The sequence below is a fragment of the Notolepis coatsorum genome, assembly GCF_963971535.1.
Source record: "Notolepis coatsorum genome assembly, chromosome: 14".
NCBI lineage: Eukaryota > Metazoa > Chordata > Actinopteri > Aulopiformes > Paralepididae > Notolepis > Notolepis coatsorum.
The window spans coordinates 18,624,001-18,639,694 of record NC_140178.1 but is presented as its reverse complement, the minus strand read 5'-3'; the positions used below and the strand labels follow the sequence as shown (position 1 = coordinate 18,639,694).

The 15,694-nt window shown below is 43.9% G+C and overlaps 1 protein-coding gene across 1 annotated transcript in view; it reads right to left on the bottom strand.

Moving 5' to 3' along the window:
* Positions 1–10,275: 10,275 nt before the first annotated feature.
* Positions 10,276–15,694, bottom strand: part of notch3 (notch receptor 3) — a gene marked incomplete at its 3' end in the record, with an annotated part of 49,892 nt that continues 44,473 nt past the window's right edge. Inside the window, 20 exon segments of the mRNA XM_084329030.1 lie at positions 10,276–10,479; positions 12,361–12,414; positions 12,416–12,487; positions 12,489–12,675; positions 12,677–12,720; positions 12,722–12,820; positions 12,823–12,888; positions 12,890–12,983; positions 12,985–13,014; positions 13,016–13,238; positions 13,241–13,304; positions 13,306–13,332; positions 13,334–13,396; positions 13,399–13,518; positions 13,520–13,615; positions 13,617–13,679; positions 13,682–13,759; positions 13,761–13,817; positions 13,819–13,869; positions 14,013–14,110. Coding sequence (XP_084185156.1) covers positions 10,276–10,479; positions 12,361–12,414; positions 12,416–12,487; positions 12,489–12,675; positions 12,677–12,720; positions 12,722–12,820; positions 12,823–12,888; positions 12,890–12,983; positions 12,985–13,014; positions 13,016–13,238; positions 13,241–13,304; positions 13,306–13,332; positions 13,334–13,396; positions 13,399–13,518; positions 13,520–13,615; positions 13,617–13,679; positions 13,682–13,759; positions 13,761–13,817; positions 13,819–13,869; positions 14,013–14,110 — 1,790 coding nt within the window.

Sequence of the window (15,694 nt, the reverse complement as noted above, 5' to 3'; positions counted from 1 at the left end):
GTTATGTACTTCTATTCTATTCACATAATATGCTTACTACAGTCTACATATATCTATTCTATTCACATATATGCTTAACACTTGTATCTATTGCTATGTCCACCCATCACAATCACGCAAACTGTCAAATGCCTGTCCCCCTGTCTCCGGCTGTCTCGTAGTGATGACCGGAGTATTGGACGTCCCGTGATGATGACCGGGAGGATGCGACCCTCTCTGCGCTGCCCCCTTGCCTCAAATAGATCCGCCATCAGCTCTATTTTTTATCTTTCAAAATGTTCAGTTGCTATTGCATGCACTTATCTGTGTTTCATTACACTTATGAGTGCATGCTTACCAACTAGGGCTGAACGATTAATCGATTTTAAATCGAAATTGCGCAGTTTTTTTTTCTTTTTTCTTTATTTAACCAGGAAGTCCCATTGAGATACAAGATCGGTTTGGGAGAGGGAGCTAAGGGGTTTTAGATTGTGTGTTGTGAAGTTTAGACTTCAGAGAGGGAGAGTAAAGTACAGAAAAAAAGGTACCGTTGGGTACTGGTATCGATTCCCAGGTAAAAAGAAACATTTTCAGGCTCTGTGTCCTGAAAAGACCCACCGCGTAGGCCAGATGCAAGGCGCATTTTACAATAAACTTCTGTGGGGCTGCTTAAAAAATATATATATTATAATCGCAAATTTAATCGCAATCGCAATATCTGTCCGAAAAATCGCAATTAGATTATTTCCCCAAAATCGTGCAGCCCTATTACCAACTGTTTCGCCTGTTTTATTGCAACACTACTATCACCGACATCTAAGAAGGGAGATCCCCCCTTGAACGGCCCTTCTAAGGTTTCTCTCCTCCACATTGCCTGTGGTGCATTTTTTCCTATTGCTAGTGTAGACACCTGAATATGTCTAGCAATAATTCAGTGTGTCTAACTTTAATTCCTTGCATTCTCTGTGTTCGCGATGACGTTGTGTAACTTGCTGACCCCTCTTGATCCTCCATATCCTAACATTGACACTTAATAGTGGGACATGATACAGGTACCGCCAGGGGGAGCTGGTGGCGACGTTGGGCAGGGGGACACAGGTGAAGAAGGATGGGCTCAGGGCGCGGCGCCTGCGGCGGAACTCTCTCTTCATCGTTTTCCAGAGAAGGAAGAGGTCGCTTGGAGCTGGAGCTCCAGACAATAAGCACGCGGAATATAAACCGAGGCACGAGGCGGGTTAGTAATGGAATATGCGATAGCTTAGCTTCCAGTTAATGCTAAAGAGACATTGTGAACGAAGAAGCAGACGTGCTACTGCCGAAGAGTGTTGCGTTTTAGTTAAAGTATAGGCGACAGGACAGGAGGTCGTCCCGACCTACAGCTTAGTTTCAGTTAGGCCTAGCACCACAGTTTAGCCCGCGTGTCGCCCCACCTCTCCAGCCCAGCAGCAGACATCACTGCACTGCACGCACCTTCAGCCCCTCTGAGCCGTTGCCCTCCAGCAGTCACCTGCCTAAGGTCTACCCAGCCCCGCCTCCTGCTATCACGGGACTTCTCGTCGGCCATCTCACCACACGGACGTTCGGTGGTGAGAGCAGGCCCGCCCTTGGTTAAATCTTTGCACAGGGTTGTAGCCAATGAGTGTGGCTTTCCAATGATACCCCATGATATGATAATTGGGGATCTATTACGGTCTCTATTGATCGATTTATGATAAAGAAAAGCAGGGTCCCCCTATAGGGGGACCTTAAGGCTTAACAGGTTCACTCAAGCCAGTTACAGTGAGCGCTCCGAGTGCTGGAACTTTATCGGTAGACATTCTCTTTGTGCGGAGCGGGCCCTTTAAGGGCGAAGAGAAGCAGTACTTTGAACTGACACTGGTAACAGTGATTAGGGGCGCCCCGAAATTTATTATTTTAGGGAAACCAGGCTATAGATAGGACTTTTGTTTTCAACGTGGGCCCACTGTCTTTTGGTTGAATGTGGTGTGATAACGTGTGTTCTTTTATAAAATTCCCATTGAGTAGCTCCTGTATCCCTCTCCCTCTTCCTCCCCTCTCTCCCCACCTACGGGGAACGAACAAGTATTTAAACCCTTAAAGGGACAGGTTTTATTACTGTGTCTTGACCAGTGTGGGAAGAACTTTAGTCATTGCCGTAGATTGAGAGCACTAGGTGCCCAGTGTGGAAAGAGCTTTGATTCTTGTGCCTTGTGTAAATACATGTCAAAGAAATAAGTCTTTCAGTAAAAGAGAGCTAAATAGGAACACTGTGTCTGTTAATGTGCATTCTGTCTAACCCCTTCCTTTCCGGGTAATGTTCATTATTGTTTAACCCTTTCCCCAACCCCTGCCTATGCATCATTGGGACAGGTCTCTACTCGCCAATCAGGAAGGGTACTGCTTTGGGGAGAAAGTATATCATCCATCATTACTGTCATCGGGTGTGGGAGGGCGCAGGAAGTATTGAGGGAAGTGTGGGTGTGTGGGGAACTACTGTGAGTCGCCCTGGAGGGCAAGAAGGACCAGCACACCACCCCTAGGTTAGTGAATCCTAGGCCCCATCCACTCCCTCTGCTAAACCTCCACTCCAATACTCCTGGCCTACAGTCGGGGACTCAGCCGGACCCAGATCGGCTGCGTTCCCACTACCAGGTGGCAGTGTACATCCACTCCCATAAAGCAGGGATAATCCACCCTGCTACACTAGGTTTTAGTGAGTTTTTCCTTACCTTCGCATGGGGTATGTCTGGGACTGGGAGTGTTGCATTTATTTAAAATGTTTTGGACTTTATGATGTTTTTGTTTTGTTCTTGATTTATTGTGATGTTTCTTCTTGACTTGTTTAAAGAAGACGTGTCCGGCCCATGGGGACATTAATGTGTGTTGTCGCCTTGTCGGGCCTTACAAATAAATTTGATTTGATTTGATTTTAAGTGTTATTAGCGAAATTATGACATCCTAATCAATAGTCTTGAAAAGGTTATTGGGTTTTCAGATTATGTATTGAACTGGCTTAAAACATATCAGAGGAAGGACGTTTTACGCTAGCCTAAGCCATATGTCAGAGAAATATAAAAACTGCTACGGGGTTGCATAAGGGAGCTGCTTAGGTCCACTACTTCTCTCTCTATATGCTGCCACTCTGTGACATCAGAGAATAGTGTTGACTTCCACAGCTATGTGGATGATACACAGTTGTACATATCCGCTGAACCAGATGATGTGACAGCCATAAACTCCATTACCAACTGCTTGTTGGCAATAAACAAATGGATGAAGTTCAGACCTATAATCATAAGTGATTGTAAGTGAAGCATGCAATTATGACTTTTGAAGAGAAATGGATTATTATTGCAAGAGGCTTTTATGACAAAGTCATCGCGGAATTCTAAAAGAATGATCGGAGGATGGACTTCATGTACAAATAAGGTAGGAAGTGTGCATATTTTGAGCATTATTTTGTATATTTGTGTATTGCATTGTAAATAGCTGCTGCGATTTGTTGGCCCGCTGTGGCCGTTGTGTTTATTATTATGTGTGTGCGTGTGTGTGTGTGTGTGTGTGTGTGCGTGTGTGTGTGTGTGTGTGTGTGTGTGTGTGTGTGTGTGTGTGTGTGAGATTGGGTCTGTGCTAAATGACACCGTGAGTGCAGAGGTTTTCTAGCATCAGATGTAGTTTGTAGGCCTGTTTGAAGTGTGACATGGAGGTTATTGCTCTGATGTGGAATGGGATCTCGTTCCAGATTTTGCTGTTTGTGTGGAAGAATGATCTTAGTCCATAATTATTTGTGTAAGCCGGTACTGGAATGAGTGCATGTGGGATTGATTTGGTGATACTTCTTGACTTGTAGCCTATTGTGTCTTGGCAGTAAAGCTGTGAGTGTTGGGGAAGTGTTATTTCCGAGCATAAAATAGAACTTAGTGGCTAGATACTTTGTGTAGTTCTGAAAGGTTGTAGCAGGGAAGTGTGAGTGACAGTGGTGAGTCCAGGATGGACATTTACCATGCATTTTATAAGCTCCTTTTGCATGAAATTGCAAAACAATTGCATGTAGATGTGTTTGAAACAGTGAGGATGAGAAATGGTCTGATCTTGCTGTAAACAAATAGTTTTTGATTTGCCTTCTTGACTAAGCTGTGATGTGTGTAAGTCAGGTGTGTGTCAAGAGTTACTCCAAGGTATTTATTACTAGTGCCTGTTGTTTTTAACTGTAGTGTCTGTCTGCTGTCTTCATAACCACACTGTGTCTGTACTTCTTTATAATTTTTTTTTTATCTCTCCCGTCCTCCCCAATTTTTTAACTCACCAGCCACTACTGACACACACATTGGGGGATGTTTTATAAATATAATATAATATAATAATTTGTGCTTCACCAAAAAATTTGGTCAGCAGCCGCCACTGCAATAAACAAAGGGCTGGGCGGGTCCGTGTACGCTTTGATCGTTTGTTTTTCGTTAAAAAATTTAAATAAAAAAAATTAAAAACGGAAATACGAGGTGTTTTCCTATTTCCGTTTTAAACCAAAATCGAAAAACGGGGAAAACTAAAATACGGAGCTGTTTTTCGTATTTTGGTGTCAGAATCAAATGAAAAAAAAGTAAATAATGGGCCGATTTTTGTCCGTGTACGTTTTGATAGTTTGTTTTTGATGTGAAGAATGGAGAACGGAACCACGTGACAAGTACATTTTTCAATGTAAAAGCCATGCACGATCTAACGTTAACGAATATGTATAACGTTATGAATAAATACATAAACATGCATACAGATCTATACCAGGGTAACGTTATGATACATACATGTTTTGTTTTGTGCATTTCATTTAGACATGATATTTTATGTGAAGTAATAGCCTAATATGGTCTGTCCCAAATAGTGTTGTCTAAACGCACGTTATACAGATATCCTAGTTCAGTGGTCGGCAATAGGCGGCTCGCAGGCTGAAATAGGTCCGCCAGCAATAATATCTGCCCGTCAGATTATTTTGAGAATATGATTTGTGATGAAGATTTGCTTTATTGTATCGCAATCGAGAGACTTAGGTAAAGTTAGAAAGATATTCACAGATTTGAATTTCCGCGGCCAATAATTCTTAAGCGAAATGTTTTTAAAACACAAATGACACCTCTTTCCTATCGTAGTAAGGTAGACAATGAGCTACAACCTTATTTTGACCTAAACGAGCCGTCCTCGGAGCTGTACATTTAATAATATTGATCTCTATGTGCAGTCGGCTGTGAGGCAAGTGCGCAGCCAGGGAATGCCAGCCACGACAATTGTCGTTTTATCAGACCCCCCATTGAGTGCCGACGACACGAAATGTCGTTTGTTTGCCGTATTTTTTTTTATTGGCGATTTGAATTCATATTTCATCAATCGAGCCTCGGGTTAGTGCTGCAGTCTCTCTGAGCTCAATTGGGAAGATACCGCCCCCTATCGTCTCTCCCTGTGTAACTGCACCCCATCAGTTCTGACTGATGCAGGGGGAGTGGTCAGTTTCCTAATTTTATTTTTCCCTCAAGGCATCTGAAGGATCGATTGTGCTCGCCGGCCCGGAAAACCTGTGGATTATGTATTTACAGTATCAACACTGTAATCAATAAGCGTGATGGATATTTGGAATGGCGATCAGGAATTGGAATAATCTTTTTGGATAACATCTGATCTCAGGTAAGGAATCTATTTTACCAGTCTTAGGATAATCAGACCTGTTTTCACAGAGATATAAGCGTTTGCCCTATGTGTGTATGTGGCTCTGTGGCTGTGATCGCTGATGAGGAAATGAGAATCGATTTTTCAGCCCGCCTCTATAGCGTGCATAAGTACACATATACTATCGATAATCTAGCGTTTATTTGAAAATCAGTTTCGACAATGTTGACTGCAAACAAGTCATTGATAAACGACAGGCAGATTAGACACATAGCCATAATTTAAAACATAGATTATGCGGTTTTAATGCTATCATTGAAGTGGATGCTGGCACTCAACAGGGTTTTCAATGTTAAATGGCCGGCACTGAAATTGTTAACATTAAGTATTCAAGTAGAACAGCTAGCTAGCTGTTGTGGACACTCACCTTTCCACAGCAAAACGGTAGGCAAGGCACCTTGGTTGAGAAATGCAGGTTTCAGTCTGTGTTGTAGGATAGACAGTTTATCTATCCTGTCTCAAGCTGCACAATGAGATCTTCAGAATTGTTGGATATATATAGAACGCAAATGTTCTAGAATGTCCTATTATGACATCATACTGTGACATCACAAATGTTCTAGAATGTTCTATTATGACATCATACTTTGACATCACAAATGTTCTAGCTTGTTTGATTATGACATCATACTGTGACATCACAAATGTTCTAGAATGTTTGATTATGACATCATACTGTGACATCACAAATGTTCTAGAATGTGCTATTATGCTATCATACTGTGACATCACAAATGTTCTAGAATGTTCTATTATGACATCATACTGTGACATCACAAATGTTCTAGAATGTCCTATTATGACATCATACTGTGACATCCACAAATGTTCTAGAATGTCCTATTATGACATCATACTGTGACATCACAAATGTTCTAGAATGTCCTATAATGACATCATACTGTGACATCACAACGCAACATGTTTGAGTTCCATTTGAATAATATAAATAATATGTTTGGTAAGGCTGTCCCCGAAGCCTGTTTTTGGGATTCAAACTTCGTCAGGGTTCTTCGAACGGACGTTCGAACCTTCGTTTTTAATAAAAAAATTAAAATAATTGTATAATTTTTTATATATTTTTTTATCCTCAAACTAAATCCTCAATTTGAATAAAGTGATTCAAACTTCGTCAGGGTTTTTTCGAACGGTCGTTCGAACCTTCGGTTTTAATTAAAAAAATTAAATAAAACTAATTATTTTCATTTCTTTTCATAATTTTTTATTTTTTTATATATCCTCAAACTAAATCCTCAATTTGAATAAAGTGATTAATCTGATTAAATTAGTATTTTTTTTTATTATTATTTTGTTAGTGGTGTAATCAAAAATAACACTTGGAACAAAAAAAAACGATAATATATGATTGGTAAACACTCTGATTAACCAAAACACTTAAAAGAAAACTGGATGAATTATTATAATATGTGGTTGGCACTTTTTTATCGTTGCTATTGTAGATAACTGTGGCAATTCATGCCAGAGAAAGACGTTTGTCTTGTTTACATCAGGGTCCCCCATTTTCAATTCATAGTGACAACAGCATCTAAAACAATATATTTATATGTATATTTTTATTTATATATTGGAAGAGTATATTTATGAGACAGTATATTTTGTACATATGTAACGGTTGTGACGTCACCTCAAACTTCGAACGCCGCGGGCAACAACACAGACCGCTATACCAAGAGGTCATTCATAGTGTAACACCCAACAAGAATGTGAAACAACTATTATTAGTATTGGGTTAGAGTTGTTTGATTTCCACTAATGTTAATGTTAGATTGCTATCTGAGAAAGTTACTATAGCTAACGTAATGTTAGTCTATGTAAGCTGGTTAGCATGCAGGGTGCGAACCATGGGGGAGCCATGGCTCCCCTATAAGAGACATCAGCCCCCCTGAAAACATGATTTGTGAATTTTTGGGGGGTCTCTAAAATACTGACTATTTTTGCCATGCATTTCAAATTTTTCTGTAATTTTCTGTATCGTCATCATCGTGTATAATAATAAAATTAGGCTATTTTGATGTATGATTAATGATTTGCGCAATAATTCACCGTAATAGACAATAGCATAAATCTATGGGGTTGCGGCACTGCAGATATTCTTGCGTTTACCATTCGGAGCGTGGCGGCGCTGCAACCTGCAGGCACAAATCAAACAAAAAAAAATACAGGTATTCAGGATAATGTCGAAAGTTAAACGAAATATCAAAGAAGTAAGCCTTCTAACCAATTTTGGTTTTACAAAGAAGGCGAAGCAGCCTGCTGCGGGGACTATACTTCTGTGACATGCAGATTTTGAGAATTGGGCAGATCTTCACCATCAGGTGGGTGGCGATAATGTTGCATTTGCCTACTATAATAATGTTAGACTCGATGTGTTTATCGTGGACTTGTTGTTCGGTATTGGTTCATCCGTGTGTTTATGTGTAAATAGGACTGTTGTGTGTGAATTTTAGTGTTGGATCAGAGGGGTTCATCTGAGCATGTGTATTTCAATATGTGCGTCTTCATCATGCATGCAGACACCTGTGTACTGTGGACTATGTGTGGTTCTGTAACGTTACTCATACCTATAGCCTATGGGCTTGCATCCACCTACCGCATATTTTCAGCTGAAAAACGCTGGCGGAGCGCTGGTAGTGCTGGGATGAAGCGCTTGCGGCGAGAAAAAAAAACGTATCGTATTTTACTGCCGCGGTTTTGCACATATAGCATATTTTAATACACTTTATTGTATATTAATTATATATATAGTTATTGCCTCACACCACAGTTCGCCCTTTGCTTTTTATTAGCTTTTTATTAGTGCATTCGTGTAGTTATTAGTGTATTTGTGCTTTGTCGCGAATCGCAATGACCACCAACCAGCAGACGCTTGCCCTAATACTTCTCCTGGCCAGTCTCTTGTGGGCAGGCAGGCAGGCAACTCCGGTGTCAGGTTACAATCACGAGTGCCACGGTAAATATGATTGGCTGTGATCGGTTGTCTGAAAATATGTCAGCAAGCATAAAGTCCTCCCTGTGAGGCACGCCTAAACAAGCTGTTCAGAATCAATGCCCTTAGTGATGTCAAGTAATCAATTAGCTTTGATTAATTAATCAATTCAATTTGAGTCATTCATAAATTAGCTGTGCTTTTTGGAGCCAGGAACCCTGTACTACCCAGTTTGTAGAATTATTTTACTCTTGGGTGTATGGTAGCCACTAGCTAGGCAGGGAAGGAAACGATAAAGAAATTGGTGTGTACAACATCCGCACAACATTTTCAATAATGAATCATTCAAATTGGATTTGGACTAGTCTTAAAACAAGATTCTAAAGAGAAAAAATAAAGTATTTTGGAAATATTAATAAACTTCAGATAATTGTTTATATAATATATATAAATATAACATTATGGATTGAAACTGTTAAATTCAACGGTGTCTCTAATTATGAAGGTAAAAACACCAGGACACAACAAATGTAGTTCCCTACAGTTTTTATTAGAAGTAACTTATTTTACAACTTTTGTCTGTAGAAAGAAACATTGCGGAAAGGTTTTATGTACAATGATTTTAAACTACTCTTAAACAAGTATAGAAATTAATAATAATGATAGAAAATATCTATGACTGTTCTAATAATACAAGACCAATAAAATATCAGTCACATCCTCAGCTTCACAATAAACGCTAAAAGGAAGTACATTTTTATTTTTGTCCTTTTTAGTACATCATTTTTTTTTCATTTTTCATTTTTTAGAAACATAAGACTTCTCAAACACGTATATCTACCCAGGAGGACGAACATATTTACAGGAAGCAGTTGAGGGTCTGAAATGTACAGAACACTTTGCAGTGAAACCAGGGTGGGGGAAATTAAAAGAACCTTATGGAAATAAAAAAAGAAACTCTCACCTGGAATCTGAACCAAAAACAATCATTTACCCTCTCCCCAGGTGTGACAGAATCATAGCATAATGAACATGATTCTATTTCTATGGACAGAACAGTATATCTGGCACTGTAATGAACAGATTTAACCAATATGGGGATTGCCGAATATATGACAACATAAGGGAAGAGGGAGGGTCGGGGACACAACGCCAATGGCTGTGATATTAAGTCGGTATCCTGGTAGTATTTGTTCATGGTGTCACGTGGATACAGTAAGATGCGAACGCAAGGGTGACTTGCTCAACTTCTCCAGATTTCACAATGTGGGCAATAGTTTGATTTCAGAATTTGGGGAAAAAAGTTAAAATTTCACAATTTGGGGGGAAACGTTACAATTTCACAATTTGGGAAAAAGTGAAGGTTTCACAGTGCGGGAAAACCTTCCCATTGGTTCTTTCGGTTTCCCCAAAAATGCAACGTCAACATTCCTCACTGTAGCCGTGGGGCTAGCTGTGTGCCCGCGGTTACAACGCAGAATGCCACAAAAGCTAATGTCGCAGATGCTAACGTTCAAATTTAAAACAGAAACCGCAGAACGAATGTAGAACTACCCCCCCCACCTCAAGTGTCAAAAATGTCCCTTCGAGGAGAGGATGGTCTCGTGGTTCGTTCTCACTCAAAGCAGCAAAGCCTAGCAGCAGCGGCTGCCTTCAATTCCTTCCCGATGTAGAGGAGGAGGTACAGGCACTGCGTACAGCTCCTCTACGTTAGAAATTAACTGAACCGCAGCCGCGCTGCTGCAGAACTCGGGCTGGAGGCTGTCGGAACGTCCCTTTCGGATCACGGAGGCGCGTCGCGGGGAGGCTTTAGTGCGCGACACGCGAGAGGGTTTGTGCTGGGTCACCGGGGGAGACATCCGGGAGAATTGTAAACAAAACAAAACAAAAAGGCCAAGGGTGCAGCAGCGCTACATAGTAGCGTTCTCTTCCTCCGTGCCTTTCAACAAGTGGTGGTTAGAGGCCGTCTCCGCCGCGGGGCTGCAGGCTGCTGCAGATGCAGCGGTACTGAGTCCCCGCCGCATGCCGTATTTAAACACCTCCCTCAGGAGTGACAGAGCAGTAGCAGTCGCAGTCCCGCGGCCACAACCCTCAACACTGACCCTCTACCGCCGCACAGACACCAACCAGGGACTTCCAACTCCTACAGACCCCCCCCCCCCCCCCCCAGAGGAATGTGCTCCTATAATAATATACATGGACGTGACCAGGGGTCAAAGAATGAAACCCGCTATCAATCTGTCTTCTGGTCAACGCTCCAAATCTTGAGCTGAATGTGGCTCGACACGGGGGGTCAGGCTAGCACAACATGCAGGAATGTTTGCAGGTGTGATATAGAATAGCAGCCGATAAAAATAGCTTAGCACATCGAGGTGATGTATTAAAAAAAAAAAAAAAAAGTAACCATTATCTCAACAAATATACAGAATATAAGACACATGAAAAAATAAAAATAAAATAAAAATACATGACTAAAAAGGGCAGTGACGAGCTGATTTCATAGGTAAAAACAACGCTCAGATCTACGTAAATAATTAATCCGAGCTATTTTAGTTATTTGAGACTGGGCGACTCCAGTGGAGTCAACAAGACTAAAGTCAGAGAGGAGCGTTAACAGTCGGGAAGGGATGGGAGCACGTCACGTGGAAACTGGGTGAAAACAATCAGGTACCATCATTACTTCAACCGACCACCGTCTCAGTTCAGTTCTCTATATGAACACTGGTCAAACTCCATGGATAACCCACCCTCCCCCACCACCTCCAGACCGGAAACACCCAGAGTGGTGGATCACCGTGTCCTCTCCCTAAACCCCCGCTATCGCCCTCCCCCCCGGCTCGCCCCGTCAACACAAGTGCTTCAGAAACACCCATCTACATTCTTACACATAATACTTATACGGAATGTAATCACTCGTCTTATTCCATGACGTCGGAATGTATCGAGAATGCTGACCAACGTAGACTATATATCCCCGGACCGATTCATAATTTTTTTCTTTTCTTTTCTTTTTTAAAACAACCTGTTGTTGGCCTAAATAAATATGAGTCGATAGAGCTTGAGACTTCCTCTTTTTTTGTTGTTGGATAAAACAAGCTGAACTGTGGGGGATTATAAGTAGTCGGGAATGAATAAACATGGTATCTCCTTGTAACATCACGCTGGTGTGTAATAGAGATAGGGGCGTGTGGGGGGGGGGGGGGGGGGGGGGGCGCTAAGGGGTTGCAAGGAGGAGGAAGGACCTGAAAAGGCAGTTCAGAGACATCAAAACAATAAATAAAAAATAAAAAGGAATTCCCTTCCACATTTTTGCTCTTTGTTCATCTTGTTCTACTTTTTTTAAAGTTTGTTAGTTTTCAGGAGAACACCCCTAAGCCTTTGAAATGAAAGACTTCGGTTTTTCTTCATATACTTTTTTTTTCCTCTTTTCTTTTTAATAATAAAAAAAAAAACAAGTCCATCTGTGACAGAATAAGTCTTACTTCATTAAATTGTCTGCTCTTTTATCCCAGACAACACACGTTTCCCTTTTCTCTCTCTGCGAACATCACTAGCAGACGGTCCTCTCCATAAAAACACACAGTCAATCCAAATCCAACGAATATCTTGGAAACAGGCTGACGAATAAAAAACACAGACGGACCCGAGGGCCACAGTCCACTCATTCCACCCCGGGGTCCCCTTCTCAGGGGGGGGGGGGGGGGGGGGGGGGTCTTCACCGCAAACACCTGCATCTTGCCGCTGGCCTCGGGGACGTGGGGGATCTGGGTCTGGGGCGGGGCCAGCCACCGCCGGGCTGGGGGTGGAGTCTGACCAATCAGACACGCAGTGGGGGGACGGGCTGGACCCAGGGCTCGGGGGACTCCGGGGAGGGGGTCAGGTAGGGGTGCTCGCTGGGCAGGCGGAGGTAATGCTTCGGGGTCGCATCCAGGCCCGAGGTGTAGCTGTGCTGGGAGGGAGGGGTGGGGTAATCCTCCAAGCCCACCGTGCTGCTGCCGCCGGCCTGGGGAGGCGGGGCCTGAGGGGGCGGGGGCCGCCTGTGGCGGCTGAGCGGCCGGCTGGGGCTGCTGCTGCGGCGGCTTGCTGCTGGGGCACCTGCTGCTGCTGCTGCTGCTGCTGGAAGAAGGCAGGCGGAGGCTGTGAGGTCTGGGGTGTGGGTGGAGTGGAGGTGCCCCATGCGGGGCCATGCTCTGCTGGCTAGCCAGCGTGTGGCTGTGGAGCTGCTGCTGCTGCTGCTGCTGCTGCTGCTTGCTCGGCGATGGAGGGCAGCTGCTTGACGGGGCTGATGGTGGGCGTGGAGGTGACGGGCGTGGGCTGCAGCATGGCGCTGCGGTACATCTGCTTGATGCATGAGCATGCTCTGCTGCTGCAGGGCCCGCCTGGCCGCCGTGCACCAGGTTCACCACCTGCTGGCCGCACTGGGAGGCGGAGGGGGGCATGCGGCTGTGCCAGTCGAACGGCACGCTCACGGGGCTGACGAGGCCCATGTTCAGCGCCATCTGGCCCGCGCTGAGCACGTAGCCGCGGTTGACGCCCGCGGCCATGGAGACGCGCGCCTGCATGGACATCCCGCCGTCCCCCAGGTCGCTGAGCTGGCCAGGGACACGGCGAAGGGGCCCCCGCCCTCCAGCATGCCGCCGTGCACCATGGGGGTGTTGGGCACCGGACATGGAGGTGTGGTAGAGCCCCGGGGGAGGGCATGGCCACGGGGGAGGTGGGGTTGGTGATGTAGCCGGCGTTGCTGGCGCCCGCCGCGCGGGGAGGTCCAGCGAGTCGACCGGGGAGAGGGTGACCGAGCTCTCCAGCAGGGCGCTCTGCATGTCCAGGGTCAGCTTCTTGTTGCGGGCCTTGACCGACTCCTTGAGGTTGGCGGCGTGGCTGCCCCGCCAGGCCGGAGCCCTTGGCCCCGGCCGGCGGTTTCTTCTTGCCCTGCGGGGTGTTCTTCAGGCCGGGGAGGAAGGCACTGGGGGGGCACCATGAGAGGGGGACAGGGGTGTGGCCCCCCGGCGAGGTGGTGGCCTGCCCCGCCCGTGGCCCTGCGGAACTCCGCACCGTATTGTACTCGTCCAGCAGCTGAACGATGTCGTGGTGCATCCGCTCCTGGGCGATGTCCCGGGGGCAACCGGTCCATGTGGTCCGTGATCTCCCGGTTGGCGAAGTGAGCCAGCAGCACCTTCCACCGCCTCACAGCTGCCCTCGCGGGCCGCGAGGAACAGAGGGGTCTCCTCCTGAGAACAGAAACGACTGTGAGACTGGAGCACATGTTTTATCCATTTTCCCATCACCGTAAGAAGCCGGATGAAGCTAGAGATGAACATAATCGAGGTTGTAAATCAACGGCTGAGAGAAAGGACAGCTGGTAGTACTATACCTTGAGGTCTTGCATATCTTTATTGGCTCCATTCTTCAGCAGGGCAATAGTGGCTTCCAAGTTATTGACTGCAGCTGCCCAGTGTAATGCAGATTTACCTAGAAGGGAAAAACACTGGTGTTACCTATCTGCGCTCTCAGGAGCGGCAGAAAAACCCACCGAGTGGCAATAATAATAACAATAATAATAAACTGTATTTGGTAAAGCACCTTTCATACAAGAATTGCAGCCCAAAGTGCAGTAAAATAGACATAGGCATACAATTAGTATACAATTGGCAGAATGAGGAGCAAATGCGTAAAGTGCAGACAGAAAAACAAGCATAAAATGAGCATATAATTGCCACAACAGCAGAGAAAGCACAGAATAAAAAGTAGTGGCAATAGCATGGCTTTCATTTACAGTTACAATAATCACATGTCTACCCCTCTGTGCTCTCAGGAGTGAAGATAACCCCACAAACCCCACAAGCTGCAGAGAAACCCGTCGAGTGGCGTAACACACACACTAGTGGTTGTCAAAATATATCGATTTTTCGATACATATAGATTCTGAATATTTAAAAACAGTTTCAATACCATTTTCCCGCAATATCGATATTTAATTATTCATTTTTATTTTATTTTTTTTATAAGGAAGTTGCATTGTTTATTTCAATACCTGTAATAGTACAATAGTCCACACAAACACACATATTCCACAGTTAAGTTGGAATATGACTGTAATACAAACAGTTCAGTTTGTCAGGTACATGCAACACAGATTACAGTGTTTACTTAATTTCTAAGATTATATCATTTAGTTATTTTTAAAATGTGTGATCTAAAGATAAACAAAGGGTTTTAAAAGTGTTATATTTATCTTCTCTTATAGTACCATAGAGAAGCTGAGGAGAATCAACCAGCAACAAAAGCAACATTTATAAAAGAAAATATATATATATTTATCTTGTTTTTTTACATTTTTAAGATTGAACCTTTTTCCCCGTGGTATCGAAAATGGTATCGAATATCGATACTTTTCAAGGTATCGTATCGAAGTTCGAAATTCCAGTATCGTGACAACACTAACACAACACACACACACACACACACACACACACACACACACACACACACACACACACACACACACACACACACACACACCACACACACACACACACACACACACGCATACACACAAAGTGCATACAAACCCATCCAAATTGACACACTCGTGTAACGAGACACCCACCCATTCTAAAGGACACAACAGGAAGTTGTGTAATAAGAGGAAACCACTATCTATCGTCTGGTATCTATCATCTGGTATCTATCATACTGGTATCTATCGTCTGGTATCTATCATCTGGTATCTAGCATCTGGTATCTATCATCTGGTATCTATCATCTGGTATCTATCATCTGGTATCTATCGTCTGGTATCTATCATCTGGTATCTATCGTCTGGTATCTATCATCCTGGTATCTATCGTCTGGTATCTATCGTCTGTCATGCGTGTTAGCAGTGTGGGTGATTTCTTTTTGGATACGTCTCCCAGCTGCCCCGTTATTCAGGGTCAAAACAGTCTTTATTTGTAGCACACATTGCTATATTGTCATGCAGCGAACACAACACACTGTATGCGAGATGGGCGACACACATAGGAACACACAATTCCTCTCTGCGCTTGACCCGTC